General features: G+C 34.2%; 4 protein-coding genes across 6 annotated transcripts; 2 read left to right on the top strand and 2 right to left on the bottom strand.

The window, feature by feature from the left end:
* Nucleotides 1-1538: 1538 nt before the first annotated feature.
* On the bottom strand, nucleotides 1539-3841 carry LOC145609694 (NADPH-dependent aldo-keto reductase, chloroplastic-like). The gene is made up of 7 exons (XM_081665155.1): nucleotides 3638-3841; nucleotides 2931-2981; nucleotides 2734-2810; nucleotides 2568-2655; nucleotides 2194-2469; nucleotides 1857-2096; nucleotides 1539-1758 (listed from the first exon to the last, which is right to left on the bottom strand). Exons 1-7 carry the CDS (start codon nucleotides 3743-3745, stop codon nucleotides 1672-1674), a joined length of 927 nt encoding a protein of 308 aa, XP_081521281.1. The 5' UTR covers nucleotides 3746-3841; the 3' UTR covers nucleotides 1539-1671.
* Nucleotides 3842-8559: 4718 nt separating this feature from the next.
* On the top strand, nucleotides 8560-10902 carry LOC145609670 (acid phosphatase 1-like). Of its 2 annotated transcripts, XM_081665131.1 has the most exons (4): nucleotides 8560-9091; nucleotides 9575-10001; nucleotides 10099-10311; nucleotides 10423-10902. In XM_081665131.1, the coding sequence occupies exons 2-4, from the start codon at nucleotides 9577-9579 to the stop codon at nucleotides 10598-10600; spliced, it is 816 nt and encodes a 271-aa protein (XP_081521257.1). In that variant the 5' UTR covers nucleotides 8560-9091; nucleotides 9575-9576; the 3' UTR covers nucleotides 10601-10902. The 2 variants fall into 2 exon arrangements, with proteins under 2 accessions (XP_081521257.1, XP_081521253.1); XM_081665127.1 differs by lacking the exon at nucleotides 8560-9091 and having other exon boundaries at nucleotides 9118-10001.
* On the top strand, nucleotides 10895-12851 carry LOC145609686 (V-type proton ATPase subunit E1-like). Its single transcript, XM_081665142.1, has 6 exons — nucleotides 10895-11216; nucleotides 11471-11571; nucleotides 11645-11858; nucleotides 11954-12147; nucleotides 12425-12524; nucleotides 12651-12851. Exons 1-6 carry the CDS (start codon nucleotides 11115-11117, stop codon nucleotides 12672-12674), a joined length of 735 nt encoding a protein of 244 aa, XP_081521268.1. The 5' UTR covers nucleotides 10895-11114; the 3' UTR covers nucleotides 12675-12851.
* A 146-nt stretch (nucleotides 12852-12997) lies between these two features.
* LOC145609658 (BTB/POZ domain-containing protein At3g08570-like) lies at nucleotides 12998-15897 on the bottom strand. 2 transcript variants are annotated; one of them, XR_014106049.1, is made up of 5 exons: nucleotides 15599-15897; nucleotides 15412-15478; nucleotides 14091-15269; nucleotides 13410-14012; nucleotides 12998-13333 (listed from the first exon to the last, which is right to left on the bottom strand). XR_014106049.1 is itself a non-coding variant. In XM_081665115.1 (4 exons), exons 1-4 carry the CDS (start codon nucleotides 15673-15675, stop codon nucleotides 13503-13505), a joined length of 1833 nt encoding a protein of 610 aa, XP_081521241.1. In that variant the 5' UTR covers nucleotides 15676-15897; the 3' UTR covers nucleotides 12998-13502. The 2 variants fall into 2 exon arrangements, 1 of the variants encoding a protein (XP_081521241.1); XM_081665115.1 differs by having other exon boundaries at nucleotides 12998-14012.
* Between the last annotated feature and the right edge of the window lie 1270 nt (nucleotides 15898-17167).

Below are 17167 nucleotides of genomic sequence, written 5' to 3'. Positions count from 1 at the left end.
ATCTTCTTTATCATAATGTGTCATTTAGAGATGGAGTTATACAAATCATAATAAAGTCAATTGGGATCAAGTTTATTTTCATTTAGTATTTTTTTTTCATTAGGATATATCTACAAGTAAGAATATAAACTCACATGTGATGATTGTATAAACTCACATAAATAAAGCATTTATTTAAATATGATCGCTAAAAAAAGTGAAGCTGCAATTATAAATTAGTTGAACATAAAATTTAGATCTGACAACGTGTTAGACGGTACCAATAAAACTCATATCACATACGGAGTAGATGTTATTATTTCATATTAAGTGAATTTAACATAATCTTAATTTAAGAGTGGTCCATACATGTTAGAAAAAAATCATTCACATTACTAGTGAACATGACTACATGAGTCCTACTATCAGCTCACGGATTCTATATTTCTATCACAAAACGTTATGACCAAGTGGATCAACTTTACTTTTAAGCTGGGTAGATATTGGGCCTATGTTAAAAGGACCGGTCCAATCTATAACAACGTCACCCTAAACCGGTGATTCAAATAGGAGTATTCACCATTGATCAATATATAGAGAGAGTTTACAAGACTAGTTCTAATTATGATAGTAAATCGAATGCAATAAAGATACAAAATATACCTTATAATATGTATCTTAATCTACGACAATTATTATTATAATATACTCGGTAATATTTAATACAAACGAATATCGGAATTGGATTCCATAACATCAACTTTGCATATTAAAACCTAAACCAAAAACAGAAAATCCATACTTTTGAGTCTAATTAATACAATATATCTTAGGGGTGTCTATTCAAATTTTAGTTTGGAAGTTTGAATTAAGGATTTAGGGCCTGTTCATATTTACTTATTTTCAGTTTAGTTCAGTTCAGTTCATCTCTAATCAGTTCAGTTCAGTTTAGTTCAGTTCAGTTTTATGCATTTTAATTTTTCAGTTCAGTTTATTTCAGCTCCAATCAGTTCAGTTTAGTTCAGCTCAGTTCAGTAAATATGAACAGGCCCTTAAGGCTAAATTCAATTTAGTTAGAAATAAAATTGGTCCAAGCTCACAATACCAATACAATACAAGTCTTTAAAACATAATATAGACATTTTACTTCAACAAGAATCCGTGCAAATGTGCAATAGAAGGATAACCTGCACAACATAAGAACATTCCATATTTGCAAATTTACTCGTTTATATTTCGATTATTTTAGTACTTGGATTCTAAATAAGATCAATTCAATTCAATCCGAACCTGATGTAAATGAGAAAGCCCCTAGCTACTAGCTAGGTAGGGAAGGGGAGCGAAAATGAAGTCAACACTGACCTTGATACTCCTCGATGATACGATGATGATAATTGACAATGCTGGCTTTGCAGTTCAATCTCTCAAGTCCTTCTCCTTCACTGATAATACTGTTAGCTAGGCATACTTTTAGCTACCCAAGAGAAATAGAGATGGAATAGTTCAAAACTTAAGGTTATCATAGAACCTTGTACATTTTACAAGTTAAAATTGCATGGTTTAATTTTGTAGAACTTTATACGTTATTCTTGACATTGACAATATGGCCAAAGCCCCAAAAGATTATTATACTTTTTTTCATACACACCTAAACATAAATTTTGATAACTTTTATCCTTCACAAAGGAAAATTTAAAATTCCTCATCCCAAAGTTCTTCAATAGTTTTATACCCAGCAGAGGCCTTATGCACCATTCCCTCTGCTTTATCAAACTTTTCCTGCATCCACACCAAGATTTAACTCAAAACATGCATCAAGTAGACTTAATATAATACATGATAGATTATGAAATGCAATAGAATACTCATATTCTTGCCTTCTTAATATCAGCAAATTTACTGAGCAAATTTACAGGAATGGACCAATTCATCACTTGTAAGTTCTTTTTCAATCTTGCTTCAGTAGAGGTTTTAGGCAATACGCTGTGAGACATTTCAAGCCCCCAACGAAGAGCTACTTGTGCAGGAGACTTGTTCAGTTCAAGTGCAACCAGTTTGACAACTTCATTTTCAAGAACATCTTTCTTGTTCTCTTTAGACCCCAATGGTGAATAACCCTAACCAAAGAAAATTTAAATTCCTATAAAAAGCAAGTTTTAACAAAGAGCAGCATGTTTACAGCATTACAAATGTATTGAAAGGATGACTACTTACAGATAGATGCACATTCCTTGATCTACAAAATTCATGCAGCTTTGGTTGTTGCCAAATAGGGTGACATTCTACTTGGTTCACAGCCGGAGGAACACGAGCAACTTTGAAAAGATCATCTAGTTTCTTGACAGAAAAATTACTTACTCCAATAGCGCGAACCTTGCCTGAGTCATACAGCGACTCCATTGCCTTCCATGTGGTTGGTATATCAGTTGGAAGATATCTCTCCGGGTTGGTATGATGCAATCCTCTCTTCTCCTGTACTGGCCAGTGGATCTTCAAGTATAGGTGATAGCAATTAAGACTAACATATATAGAATATATATTCATTCAATATTAAATGAATGAGTAAAACATAACAGTAACACAACCACAAGGTATAGATCCAAGTAGTCAAGTTGAAGATCACTCAAAGTTTTTGATAGTGCTTTTGGTACATCTTCCGGCTCATGATCAAAGTTCCTATATCATCATATCATATATCAGCTCTTAACATAATAAACTAATAAGCAACGACATAGACTTCGTTCCAACACTCACCATAGTTTGGAAGTGATAAATAACTCATCTCTCTTGACTACTCCATTTTCAAAAAGCTCCTTTAAACCAACTCCAATCTAGTAATGTAATTGACAAAATGTTTTAAGGCATTATAATTTATAAACTGTTGAACAATGGGAGTAACGTGTCTTAAAAAAAAAAACAGTTAAGTGATAGAAGAGTACGTATATCATTACCTCTTTTTGATTTCCATAAATTTCAGCACAATCAATGTGTCTATAACCCAACTGTGTTAAAAAAAAAAAAAACAAAAAAAAAAAACTGTAGTGAATTGGTTGGAGTTGTGATTGAAAAACATCTTGGGTTTTTATTTTGGTATCGTCAATGAGAGTTTTCACAGCTTTCTTCAATTCGTTAGCATAACTTGAATAGTTCTCCTTTTCTTCATTAAATTAGCATATAAATACAATGCAATCAATCAAAACCTTTTTCTCATTTACACTGATTATACGCAAAACTAAACTAATATTGATTAAGGCATTATATTTGATGTATTTCATCAAATAATTCAAATATCATTTTTTTTTTTTTTTTAATATCAATTGCTGATTTGTCATTGTAATAACCTAATAATCTTATTAAACATATTTGGCTTCTGAATTTCTGATTTGGTTTATTTAATAATTTTGGTAGAAGAATCGTAGACCCGAGACATTGCTATGTTAATTATTAGTAAGACAACAATCAAAATTTAGAAATAGAGATTCTTCGATTGTGACAACGATGTTTTTTTCAACAATCTTTTGAAATAGAGGAAGAAATTAGAATTAGATGGAGCAACAATCATATTGAAGTAGTCGTATATATATAAGTCCAAAACATTATATAGATAGAAAATAGAGATTAAAAGTTAGAAAACGAAAAAGCAGGAAGAAAAGAGAACCTTAATGGCAGCACCAACAATTTGGGGAGAACATCTAAATGTGCCAAGCCCAACACTACGGATTTTAGCTCCGGTGTTTAACTCAAACCATTCCATTTGCCTCTCCATTCTTCTTCTTCCTCTTTACAAAACTATTTCACCTTTTATTATTTATATATTATCAAATAACCAATCTTTTAATTTGGGAATAAATCGTTTACATAATCTCTTCATACCGTGTCAAATCAATCCAAATCTTCTCATTCATCTTTAACGTATATATATTTATATACAAGAGTAATATCATGATAATACGTAGTATCACACAATAAATTCCTCAAACTTTATCATATACATATATTCTATCTTAACATTTTATTAGGCAAGATATTTTTTTATTTGATGCAATTATTAGGCAAGATATCAATCCCAATAAATATTTTTGATTTTGCATGTTTATTGTCCTTGATGTCCAATTCCGTACTTTTGAGTCTACTTGATTTCATTACAACATACTCCCTCCGTTTTTAAATACTTGCTTCATTTCTCCATACGCGGAGTTTTAAGAGAAATTAGAAAAAATAATAAAATATGGAGGTGTGGGGTTGGTGGAAGAATAAAAAAATTATAGAAAAATAGTGAAGAGAATTGAAGGAGAGACGATATATGTTGGGACCACTAGATGAGAGAAATTGATTAAAAATTGTAAAATCCGTCGGAAATGGTAATTTCCAATGAAAAAATCCGTCGAAAAGTGCATATATTCCGAAAGAATTAAATTTCGTCGGAAATTTCCGACAGAAATTTAAATTCGTCGGAAATATCCGACGGAATATAAATCCGTTGGAAATTTTAGCTTTTCCAACGGAATTACCGGTCCGTCGGAATTCACCTGATTCTTGTAGTGTAAAATCTAAAGGTTTTTCGATAATGGGCCCCGAAACTTCTAAAATTTCTCAAAAAGCGTGGATATTAGCCTTTATTTTTGGAATTTACAGACTTTTTTCGCCCGAAAATAATAATTGCTGAAATGTTTACCATGGTCCCTAATACTCTCCGGGAGTCCAATTGGATGAGTGGAACCATCTCATTTGCCTTTAAATGGCCTATTTACCGATTTATAACTTGCATCGATTTCATTAAATCAAACCTACCATGAAAAATTTATGACAACATATAATGATCATATATGGTTCCAAACGTCATTATATGACCCCGAGATGTATTCCCTAAAATCTCAAAGCTTTTCGACACCGTGCCCCGAAATCTCCAAAATTTCTCAAAAAGCGTGGTTATAAGCCTTCAATTTTGGAATTTTTTTGATTTTTTCCGCTCGGAAATAAAATTTGCTGAAATTTTTACCATGGTCCCTAATACCCTCTAGGAGTCCAATTGGGTGGGTTAAACTATCCAATTTGCCTTTAAACGGCCAATTTACCGGTTTACAACTTGCACCAATTTCATTAAATCAAACCTAGCTACCACGAACATTTATGACAACATAAAATGACATAAATGGCTCCAAACGGCATTATATGACCCCGAGATGTATCTCCTAAAATTCAAGACTTTTCGACACCGGGCCCCAAATCCTCCAAAATTTCTCAAAAATCGTGGATATTAGCCTTTAATTTGGTAACTTTTGACTTTTTTTGTTTACAACTTGCACCGATTTCATTAACCCAAGCCTACCACGAATATTTATGACAACAAATAATGATTATATATGGTTTCAAACGGCATTATATGACCTCGAGATGTATCCCCTATAATTTCAAGACTTTTCGACACCGGGCCCCGAAACCTCCAAAATTTCTCAAAATGCGTAGATATTAGTCTTCAAATTTGGAATTTTTTTGACTTTTTTTTTGCCAGGAAAAAAAATTGTCGGAATGTTTACCATGATCCTTAATACGTGTACAGTTTTTTTGAGGCAGTGGAAGAAGCACTTAAACATTAATTGACTTAATTTTAAATACTTTTCCACTTACCTAAAATATGAGTTCAATGTAATTTAATATTACTTAGAATATGTCTAGTCAAACATGGCCAAAAGAAATGTTAAGCCAATCATGTTAACCAACTAGCCACCCCCTCCACGGCTCCACCTTTCATTTCTCAAGTCACAAGTATGTGGAAATTAAAGAAGTGCTCGCTTATTTCCACCACACACACCTTACCACTATTATTATTGTTTAATTTGTTTTGATTTGAATTGAAAATGATAATAATTTCATTTAATAAATCACCCATTAATTGGTGTTTTTTTGTTAATAAATAAAACAATGGTCAATACTCAATACCATCTCTATTATTGTATGAAATAAACACATAAATACAAGGGATAAAGGATAATGATGGAGTTGCCAATTTGCAATGCTATAAAGTAGTATTGTTATAACACTAGGCATTGTTGTATTCGATTAGTGTAGAGCATAGATCTTGAAATATCGAATATAAACATGAGAAAATTAAAGTAAAGGAAGTGAGCACATAATAACTAGCTTAGGAGAGCTAGGACTGAGTATTATAAAATTTAATATACTTATAAATATGTAATATGAAGTACCTTTTATATCTTGGTATCTTGTTAAAAAGATGGTGAGACAAGCTTCACCCTTGAAATTGAATTATATATCTCAAATTACGGATTTACGGGAAGGTGGAATGTACATGGGTAGTAGTTGTTAAATCAACATACACTAGCTACTTAACAATAATTTTGATGGAGACTTACTAAAGTAAGTCAACAACATTTTGATAGCTTGTATTGATTTTTGATTGTTAGATGCCGGTGCTGGCGGACAGGCTACAACGTACTCTCAATGTCAATGCGTCATCCTCATCCTACATCCAGATCTACTGTTTAATTTGATGGGAGGATATCACAATTTACACGCACCATTGTAAATCATAGAAAATCAAATCTAAGATTAGAAGACCCTACTATAAGAAATTAATGAATTAAAGAGATTGATTAAAAAACAAACTGAAAAGTCCAATTGAGTTGGCCTTTAATCAATTTGTAGACTTTATATATTTTCATGTCTTGATCTAGTAATTATAGCATTCCCATAAATTTTCTCTTTCAAGTCTTAAAAGGGAGAATGTATGAGGTCATATACTCAAATAGTCCATGTGATGAGACAGTTAAAGGATTCTTTGAGAAAAGTTGGTAGTTAATTAATAGTTAACACTAATCCATTTATATGGCTTAATTCACCATATTAGAGTTTGGTTTGTTATATTTGTTAATATTCTTGAGTTTAACATGGTATCAGGCTTCTCTAATTTTTAGAGATTTTTTTTCATCGATCTTGGTTAGTTCTTGTTTACTTCTGCAAATTAAATTGTTTGTTTCAGAAATTTGGCTTCGATTTATTTTATTTTTCTTCAAATTCTGGTTTATTTTCTCGAATTTAGGGCTCACAAACCCTAATTTATTTTTGTACCGGACAACCCTTAAGATAGCGCAAGACTATGCTGAAACTGAGAAACTCCTGATCATCACTTAAATTGAATCAATAATCTATAGATAAGTATTAAGTACATGGTAATTTGACAATATGGTGGTTAATTATGATCCACAAAGATGACTGAATTTTAAATTCATCATACATAATAATATAAACAACATTATTTTGATATTGTTAATTATTAGGTCATACCATCATAAACTATTAGGAGTACTTCATAATTTTTAATATTGAAATAGGCTTTTTTTAGTTTGATGGACCCCAAAGGACAATTGGTTTGTATTTTTTTAGTCAATCTATTTCATTTTCATAATATAAATTGGGTGGGTTTGACTTTGACTTAAAAAAATAAAATAAAAAAAAAAAAAAAAAACCATTGATCCATTACATTTTGAATTTGCACTACATAAATATTGAAGTCGGCCAATAATTTAAAGGAGTGCTAAGCCCACTAATCTCACGGCTAAACCTAAGGGGAAATAAAATACAATCTGTGTTTAGATTTTATGACATTATTTGGTCTATCCATGTGGCAACTTTTGATTGAGAGAGAGAGAGAGAGAGAGAGAGAGAGAGAGAGAGATTGACATAAAACTTGTTGAAAGATTAAGGAGCAGAAAATCTTAAGCTCATTCTCCCCAATTTGCAGTGCAACAATTGGTAGAATTCATGCCCCTTGGAAGCTAGCTTTTGATAAATTAATGTCACTACTTTTAGGCCATCAATTATAAGTGGGTATTTCATGTAACAAATAGTCTCAACTCACATGAAAATTGACTAAACATATTTATGTTTGTAATATGGGAAAATCAGGTCACAAATATTCTCGCATGTAACTCAACTCACATGTGAATTGACTAAACGTCTTTATGTTTTTAATATGGGAAGGGCAGATCACAAATATTCTCGCATGTAACAAATAGTCGATCTGATCAACTCACATGTGAATTGACTAAACATCTTTATGTTTGCAATATGAAAAGGTCAGGTCACAAACATTATACTCTCGTTAGATCATTTTTTGAGATTCTACTACACACAAGGTCAAATGATCCAACTTGTGACAAGCAATTTTGTTGGGCTATTAGCTCCTAATTCTTTTTCATCTTGCGTTCTTCAATTCAATTTTCAATATGCCCTGTTTTTTGAAGTTGATATAGTGATAATGGAATAAAAGTCTAACACCATAATTCTATAACATAATCATGATACCATGTACCTTGTATATGACAAAAAAAATTTGGCGCTATGTCACGACTAACCCCACCATATACATTTCTTCAAAATGAATGTGCCCAATAAAAGAGTGTGTTATTGAAATGAATGGAGTAAGTTTATAGATAGAAAGCTGAGTGGTTAGCGTTAGTTACAATTACATATTACACATCAGAATCACAACAGGTATATATGACTTAGCTTGTATGTTGCACTTGCAGATTATAGGTCATGCATGAAAAAAAAGAAAAAACCAATTATCTACATAAAAATAGAAAGTGGAAAATTAAATCGAGAATGATGAATTAGAGGTGGAAGGTGGTTAAAATATAATAAAAATTGGGATTGGGTGATGAGAATATTTGTATTGGGTTTCCAATTCCAAGAAACATTAGTAATTATAATAATAATTAGTAATGATACACGTACTATTTCACTCCTTTTGCTTTCTGACTCCTCCAGCACTTATTATTATAATTATTGTGTTGCCCTCTATTCAATTCAGGGCCAATGCCCTAACTAATTAACCAAACTCCTTAATTAGATTCTTATAGTAGTATTGTGCTTAATTTCTACCTTTTCCTTTTTTTGGCTTTACTTGTCTCAATTCCTCTATTTATTCCTTCATCAAATGCAGGACTCACTGCATGCCCTACTTTTGCTCTACTTCTACCACTCTTTCATCAATTAGCCTAGCTAAGCTACTCGCTTCTCCTTACCCAACAAGATCACTGTCGATAGATCGATCAACTACATTCAACTCTATTGTCGCTCTATCATCTAGGTACATACGTACTAGCTTTTTACCTTTGTTGCTAACTTAACTTGATTCTTATATGCATTTTTACACTAGATTGGATATGTATATGATCAAACATTTTCATTTCCCCTTTATTTAGATGTCTTCTTATTAGTTGTAAATACCTGCCTCATCAATCAATTCATATACTTCCATATATGGTCATTAATTAAGCATTAGATTGATTAATTATTATAATCTCACTGGTACTGGTGTTTATTGTTATAAAAGGTAATAATTAAGTGCGCAGTATCTATCATAAAACATTTAAAAGGGATGAATCTGCACGCTTTTGAGAAAAAAGGTCTAGTCATTAATTGATTTTAGTAGAGTTGACTAGTTGAGCACTTGAGTATAATATTTATTTGTTAGTGCTTAATTGCATTATTAGAACATTCTATACATTGAATATCTTTATATATATGCATGCAATGGAACCAAGTTGTAACATGGCATGGACGGTTGCAGCAATGGGAAAATGGAAGAGGGAGGTTATAGTGATGATGTTGTTGTTATTGATATCGACGACAATTGCCAAGGAAGTGAGAAAGGCGAAAGGAGGGAGGCATAGAAAGCGGCATTCAGCAACAGGAGGCCAAGCAATAATAAACGGGACAAGTAGTAATAGTAGTGAAGCCTACTGCCTAAGCTGGAGGATGGCCGTCGAAGCTAACAACATGAGAGGTTGGAGAACCATCCCTACTGAGTGTTGGCGCCATGTACAGGGCTACATGGTGGGAGGCCAATATTACCGCGATATTAACTTGATTATTGACCAAATTTATGGTTATTTGGATGGCGTTACTCCCCTTGGTGATGGGTTTGATGCTTGGATCTTTGATGTCGACGACACTTGCCTCTCCAACCTCTATTACTATCGAGCCAAGCGCTTTGGGTAACGCCTAGCTAGGCCATCCTTAATTAGATTAGCAACCAATTTATATTATCCGTCCTTAATTAACTTGTGTCTCATTTTACTGTTTTTGTTGTAGGTGTGATCCATATAATCCAACGGAGTTTAAAACGTGGGCTTCTAAAGGAGAGAGTCCAGCCATTCCCGCCGTGTTGGATTTGTTTAACAAATTAATTCAAGTTGGATTTAAGGTCATCTTATTGACTGGGAGAGATCAAGAGACTCTTGGCGAAGCTACTGTTGATAATTTACTAAATCAAGGTTTTGTTGGCTATGAACGCCTCATAATGAGGTTAGTACATGCATTGTATTATTCTTCTTCATATAGTTACGTTGTTGGCATTTGACCATGTTGCTAACTTTACTTTACTCGTGTGTGAATCATTGCATTGGACTTGCTAAGGTCACCGGAGTATAGAGGACAGAGTGCAATCATGTACAAGTCTGAGATTCGCCGACAAATAATGGAGCAAGGGTATAGGATTTGGGGAAATGTAGGAGACCAATGGAGTGATCTTCAAGGCAATTTTAGTGGTGATCGAACATTTAAATTTCCCAATCCTATGTACTTTGTTCCCTGATCAATTTTAGTAATGTTTAGAGATGTGCTAATTTCCTAATTCCTACATGTATGTAAATTTGGAACATTTGAAATGTAACTATTTAAAAGCTTAATTTGAATGGAGAATTACGTCTAACATAAACAATTTTATTAAAATACACGCCCCTATCCCTTATTATTTTGTCAAGAATCTAAAAAAATCATTTACTTGTATTTGTTTTTTTTTTTTAGTGTAAGAGAATAATAATGAAAATTAAAAGAGAAATAAATGGGCTACAAAATTTGTTGGTTGGTTAGCAAAAAAGAAATGGGGTACACGTAAGCGGCAAAAATAAAAGACGGGTGACAGAGTTATAAGTTAAGTGAATGAATGGAAGAGGAATTATTCAAAGGTTGAACAATCTGCCGGCAATTCGGAAGCATTTTACAAAATTATAATTACACAAACAAACAAGATCCTTATTTTATAACTTATAAGATTATTATTGGCTTTGCAATTCAATTTTTGTTTCAATCCCTTTTCATTAATTAACATGGACGATGGAGACGTATCCAAGCAGATTCAGCAAATGGTCGAATTCATTCGCCAAGAGGCCCTCGAAAAATCCAACGAAATCTCTGTCTCTGCTGAGGAGGTTTTTTCTTTATTATTACTCCTTTCCGTCTCTAAAAGATGTTCTTGTTCCAAATGTTATAGATAATGTCGTATTTATTTTAAATCCTTGTATCATTTCCAAAGTTGGTTGGACTCATTATTCAATTCCCTGAACGAATTATTTACTCGTATCATATTTGTTTGCTTGTCAATTAATTAATTTAAGAATAAAAATAAGTTGTGTTATTCACAATTGGATTTTGGGTAATGTATGGTACATCCGTACATTGTTAGGAATTCAACATTGAGAAATTACAATTAGTTGAAGCTGAGAAGAAAAAGATTAGACAAGATTATGAACGCAAGAATAAACAAGTCGAGGTTCGCAAAAAGATGTAAGCATCAATATGTAAAGTTACAGTAGATACATAAATCATTGAAAATTGTTTGATTGTTTGGGGAATGCAGCGAGTATTCGATGCAGCTGAATGCCTCGCGGATTAAGTACTTACAAGCTCAAGATGAGATTGTGAATGACATGAAGGAAGCAGCTTCTAAGGAGCTTCTTCGTGTTTCTGACAACCCCAATGCTTACTCCTACAAGAAACTTCTCCAAGCCTTTTCTGATGACAAGAAGAATCCCTACAACTACAACAAGCTTCTCCAAGCCTTGATTGTTCAGGTCTTATTTTCTTTTTGTATTATAAGCTCGATTATTTATTTGGTTTTGGAATCTTGGAACTGCTTCTAACTTACTCTAGTATTCTTTAATTTCAGGGGTTACTACGCTTAAAGGAACCTTCTGTACTGTTACGCTGCAGGGAGATGGATAAGAAAGCGGTTGAGTATGTTCTTGAGGATTCTAAGAGGGAATATGCTGAAAAAGCTAAAGTACAGGCACCCACAATTACCATTGATGATGTTTATCTCCCTCCACCTCCCTCTGCCTCACAAGAACATGGTCCCTCATGGTATCTCACCTCTTTCGCCTCTCTAATTTTTCCATATACTGGACCTTCGCTGTTAGTTGTTACTGCATCCTTGTTTCTGTTTTTATGCCTTACTGATTTGTGTCATTCATTTGCTTTCTTACAAGATATATATTGTGAGCCTCTAATCACTAATCTTTATGTCATTTCTGATACCTACAAGTAGGATTATATTATCATAATGCTATGGTACTTGATTAGCTTAGCAAAATAATGCTTATGATACTAAGTTGCTGTTGCTTTTTCTTGTGTTTAAAAGCTCGGGAGGAGTAGTGTTGGCTTCAAATGATGGAAAGATAGTGTGTGAAAATACTTTGGATGCACGTCTGAATGTGGCCTTTCAGCAGAAGTTACCTCAGGTCTGTACTAGTGACGAATGTTTTTTATGCTATTAACAAGAAATTTTTGTTGCAACAGCCAACAAGTGTGTAGCACCAAACGAATTTCCGACAAGCTGCTTATCTGATTTTAACTTTTCATTGCAGATACGCAAGCACATTTTCGGATAGAGTTTGTATTGGGGTCCATTCAATGGACACATACAGAGTCCTTGATTCTTGCATATGAGTTGCATTATCTTTGATTTGGCTTTGCTAATAAGAAGCAAAATAATGTATTTATCATTCATCAAGCCTAGAATAAACAAACTTTCTGCTAACTGTTTGAAAACCTCTTTTTCATTTGGGAGAGTTTGCACAAGAGCTTAATGTTATATTGGAGGATGTAATAATTCCCACAACAATACTTTGCAACTTCATTTATGCAAAGATTGAGTTCAAGACAATTAACTGTATTTCTTTACTTGTCAGAATAATTCAATTTTTTGGTCTATTGATGATGCTTAAGCACATATATAGGAGGCAAGATATTGGAGCATTCGAAATAAATACAATACTTCAGTATTAATACACTATTTTGTTGAAAGATTTGTGCCTCGCTCATATCTCTGTTTCAGAAGCAGGAAAGTATGATCAAATACCGGTTTGTCTCCAAGGCTCGAACACATAGGGAAGACAAAAATAGGTACTTAAGCATGCTTTCCCTTCTGTAAATCATGACAATTACAAATTTGTTGGTTTAAATACCATACATGCTCATGTGTTTGGAGGCCAAAGGTCTGTTGGTGTTTATTAGGATGCAAAAGCCTTAGCATTTTTGGATACAGAAGCTGCAGTAAGAAGGTAAAGTGCTCAAGTATTTATCATATATGCTAAATTATAGTACTATCATATATAGAATTTGACCTGATATATCACCATGTTTTCTTGAGTTCCATGTCTATATCTTCTGTTTACTGTATTCCACCTGGAGGCAGCTTCTGGATCCATCTGATTATCCTAAGAAACGGAGTGCCTTCGACTACGTGCAGTTTTTCCTTTCCTTCCTGATTTTTGTCGCTTGTTTCCCATTGGAGTGCTGAAAATCCCAATCTTCCCTATTCCTTTTGAGAGTGAAGTTAAGAATGTTTTACCATTTCCTGACTTGCCCAACATATCTTGTTTCATGCAAGTCTGCTCCTTCTCCAAATCATTGAGCCTCATTCTCAACCTTGAGATCTCAAGCTTCAGTTCTCGGTTCTCCCTCCTCAAGGATGCATACGTATCTCTGGGGGACATCGCAGCACTTGGGATGCCGCTGCTAATTTTTTGGGAGAACAGTGCATCTCCTGAACTTCCTGACATGCTATTCTTCAATCGAAGCTGCTCAAAATAGAGAACTCTCACTGTCATTTGAACTGGGAGCCGATCATTCTGTGCAGCATGGTTGCAAGCTTCATTTGAGAGCTTTTGGCAGTCAATGTATTTGCACAACTTATTGCGCTCATCTTCAGATATCATAGGGTGAGCCTGCACAAGCAAATTATTAATTGGCAGGTCCAGAGGTGAAAATAAATATATATGTATCAGTTTTGTAATCTAACGTACCTTGAGATAGATGTCAAGTGCTCTGTAAAGCCCATCATCAATGACTCGGGCATAATCCGGCAAAGCCTCAATAATAGCAGTGAATTTTTGCAGGGACAGGTAAGGATCAGGGGCAATTTCTGCTAGATATGCATCAATAAGACGTCCAACCTTCAATAGAGAACCATGAGTGGGAGAGCCAAAACCTTGTGATTCATACCCACTTTGATCTTCAGTAGTTTCTTCGTCCTCCATCCGCTGAAGGAAGTTTGCCAGTATTCTGCAGACTGTGTCAACATCAAACAACGAATCTCCCTTGTGAACAGACGGGATAAGCAGATCATCAAGAGACACCATTTCTAGCCGACAACCAACCTGCCTCTCCAGCTCAACCCTGCAGGAGATGTTGGCATCCACTATGATTGCCATCCTTAACAAACCAAACAGGAAACTAAGGGGAATTGGTGAAGATTTCGATTTCTCTGTTGGAAGAAGATCGACAAGGGCCTCAATAATCACCTTCTGGTCATGCTCTTGTGTGCCACAATGTGGTCTTAACCTTGCTGGATTCCATATCTGAAGTTTTCCAATGCCCTTTAACCATTCTTGTGCGTAATGCATCAAAGACGCGATGATACTGCAAGTATCAACACCTGCTTTCGCCATAGCTGAGATGACCTGCTGATAGAAATCTATCCTGAGTACAGACAGATCTTCAACCCACCATTCAATGTAGCCTGCAGCTTGTTTTAATTCTGCCGAGTCATCCTCATGGCAACTTACATGTGAAAAACCCGAAGCCAGCTGCTCTCTGCACGCGTTGGCAGCAATGGCATTCACACATCTGCTTGGAATTCCCACCTCTTCAACCATGGAAATAGGTAGGGACTCACAGGCAGAGAGAACTTCTACAGATTTCTCAATACTCTGAACAACCACCTCATCAAGATAAGCTTCTGTTCTTACAATTAGGTTCTCTTGCTGATAGTCTTCAGTCATTTCCAAGTACTCAGCAGCACAGCGCAAGTAGGCCACATTACCTGCTGTAATCTCAAAGTTCATGCCGTAGCAGAACTTGGCAGCGAGCTCGAATGCTTGAGAACCCCCTGGTAGGTTGTGAAGCTCCAACTTGGAGACCTTGGAATCCTTGGCATCTGCAACCATTTTTCTGATTTTGCCACTTCGAGTGACTAGGGGAAACTATAATATAAATCCACAAACCAAACAGTACAGTCATCGGTACATGAATACAGTAATTGACATTTGACAGATAGTAATACTGTAATATTCCTCTAGATAGATAGCAAGCTGAAACAAAAGAATTGATACTAGGAGAATTGACCTTGTGCAGTAGAAAGGATTCGCCATCGACGACAACAGTAATGTCCCCAGCAACGTCCTGAAAGATGCTGCTAGCAACAATGAAAGAATATCATGAGTGCTGTAATCATAACATACATGTCGGCATGACCATGAATACAGTAATAATATTATTGTTGAGATCAAAATTCATCATATGAGAAAATTACCGGTTATTCAAAGTAGTGCAGAGCTTTGAATCAGGTAAAGGATGGGTAGAGAGTTGGTGTTTATCTTCTGCTACCATTGTTTGAGTTTTCTCTATCTTTAATACAAGTAATAATTTCTCTCTATTTTCCTTCCTCAATCATTTCACACTCATTATCTTCTTCTTTAGGCTAAATTGTAGCTAGTATTGAAAAGAAAGAGGAAATGATGGGAAAATCTTTGTTTGTATGTTCTGGACTCTGGAGCTTCAATTCTTCAATCTTGAGTCTCTGTCTGACTGACTGCTGCTTTTGCTTTCTCTTTTTTTGATTTCACTTTGGAAGCTTTTTGTCTCACAATTACATCCCCATTATTATCCTATTTATTGCCTCATTTATCACCCTCCCCACCACATTCTTCTTTCTCTCAATTCACTTTCAAATTTTACATTCAAATTTTACTTTTAGCTACAGCTTAGAGTTTGTGCCCCTACCACAATATATCATCGGTTTTAAATCATCTTTACATATTCCGTTTTACAACTATAGGGAGAAATCTTAAAGTGTCAACGCAACGACAATGTGTCATCAATTATAAATCATCTTTAAAATAAACGGAAAATTATGTAACAGTCTCTTAGGATGTTGCCCTATATTCCCCTAATTTATCATCTAGCACGGAAAATGAAATAATAATCAAATCTTGTATGTTGTATAAAAAATTAATCAGACAAAAATTCTAATTTTATTTCAAATGATGTTAGGAAAAGGAAAAAGGCAAGGAATGGAGAGTGGGGACAAAGGTGGGAAGGTAGGGAGAGGGAGCTCCGGAACTCAAGAAAATAATAGTGAAAGTGAATAATTGGGTGTGTTTGTGGGGATGTCTTATAATATTTAAGGGTATGGGAATGGGAAAGTACACATGTATTGTCCCTTTAATCTTTATGGATAATTATTTTTACTCTTTTGTTGTTGACTGGATCACCAAACAACCATTTTTCTTCTTTTTTTTTTTCCTTACATTTTTAGGGATGATCCAAAAAATTCCTTCCTTAATCTCACGCCTTCCCTTCTTCTCTACCTTTTTAGGATCCCAATAAATCACTCTATTGCCTCTCATCTAATTAGAATGAACAAGCTAAGTAATCTCCAAGACCAAGATTCTTACTTTTATTTTGGGTTTACTCGTCAACTTATAGCGCCTTGTTAATTGTCATGTCTATAAGTCTATTAGGCTATTTCTATTTTTCATTTTAATTGCCAAAGAATATGCTGAGATGAGAATTACAAGTTAATGTTTGTCATATCCCATATGAAGTTGTAATTTGCTAAAGCTAAGATCTTACACTTAGGCATATGAATATATGATGCATGCATGATTGTTAATTATGATACTAAAAAAAATCAAAAAATTATAGTAAAAGAACGTACAATTATATGTGTGACATTTCCTTTATACTATATTGTATTGTATATTTGTATGTTCAATTGAGAGCAAAATGTTCATCACATACTCTGTTGGAGTTGTATTGCAAAGCGAAGAATGTCACTCTTGAGCTCGACCAGGCAAATTTTTTTTTTTTTTGACAAAAC

This window comes from Chenopodium album, chromosome 3 (assembly GCF_948465745.1).
Source record: "Chenopodium album chromosome 3, dcCheAlbu1.1, whole genome shotgun sequence".
In the NCBI taxonomy this organism is placed as follows: Eukaryota; Viridiplantae; Streptophyta; class Magnoliopsida; order Caryophyllales; family Amaranthaceae; genus Chenopodium; species Chenopodium album.
This window is presented reverse-complemented; position numbering and strand designations above follow the sequence as displayed.

What these genes read in the sequence shown, in the direction of transcription:
- LOC145609670 (XM_081665127.1), top strand. Translation starts at nt 9,529, where the DNA reads ATGCATGCAATGGAACCAAGTTGTAACATGGCATGGACGGTTGCAGCA. An exon ending in TATCGAGCCAAGCGCTTTGG is followed by an intron (nt 10,002 to 10,098) that starts GTAACGCCTAGC and finishes TTTTTGTTGTAG; the next exon opens with GTGTGATCCATATAATCCAA. An exon ending in TATGAACGCCTCATAATGAG is followed by an intron (nt 10,312 to 10,422) that starts GTTAGTACATGC and finishes GGACTTGCTAAG; the next exon opens with GTCACCGGAGTATAGAGGAC.
- LOC145609686 (XM_081665142.1), top strand. Translation starts at nt 11,115, where the DNA reads ATGGACGATGGAGACGTATCCAAGCAGATTCAGCAAATGGTCGAATTC. An exon ending in TCTCTGTCTCTGCTGAGGAG is followed by an intron (nt 11,217 to 11,470) that starts GTTTTTTCTTTA and finishes GTACATTGTTAG; the next exon opens with GAATTCAACATTGAGAAATT. An exon ending in CAAGAACATGGTCCCTCATG is followed by an intron (nt 12,148 to 12,424) that starts GTATCTCACCTC and finishes TGTGTTTAAAAG; the next exon opens with CTCGGGAGGAGTAGTGTTGG.
- LOC145609658 (XM_081665115.1), bottom strand. Translation starts at nt 15,675, where the DNA reads ATGGTAGCAGAAGATAAACACCAACTCTCTACCCATCCTTTACCTGAT. An exon ending in AATCCTTTCTACTGCACAAG is followed by an intron (nt 15,270 to 15,411) that starts GTCAATTCTCCT and finishes TTTATATTATAG; the next exon opens with TTTCCCCTAGTCACTCGAAG. An exon ending in CACTTGACATCTATCTCAAG is followed by an intron (nt 14,013 to 14,090) that starts GTACGTTAGATT and finishes TTGCTTGTGCAG; the next exon opens with GCTCACCCTATGATATCTGA.
- LOC145609694 (XM_081665155.1), bottom strand. Translation starts at nt 3,745, where the DNA reads ATGGAGAGGCAAATGGAATGGTTTGAGTTAAACACCGGAGCTAAAATC. An exon ending in TTGTTGGTGCTGCCATTAAG is followed by an intron (nt 2,982 to 3,637) that starts GTTCTCTTTTCT and finishes TTTTTAACACAG; the next exon opens with TTGGGTTATAGACACATTGA. An exon ending in TTTATGGAAATCAAAAAGAG is followed by an intron (nt 2,811 to 2,930) that starts GTAATGATATAC and finishes TTACATTACTAG; the next exon opens with ATTGGAGTTGGTTTAAAGGA.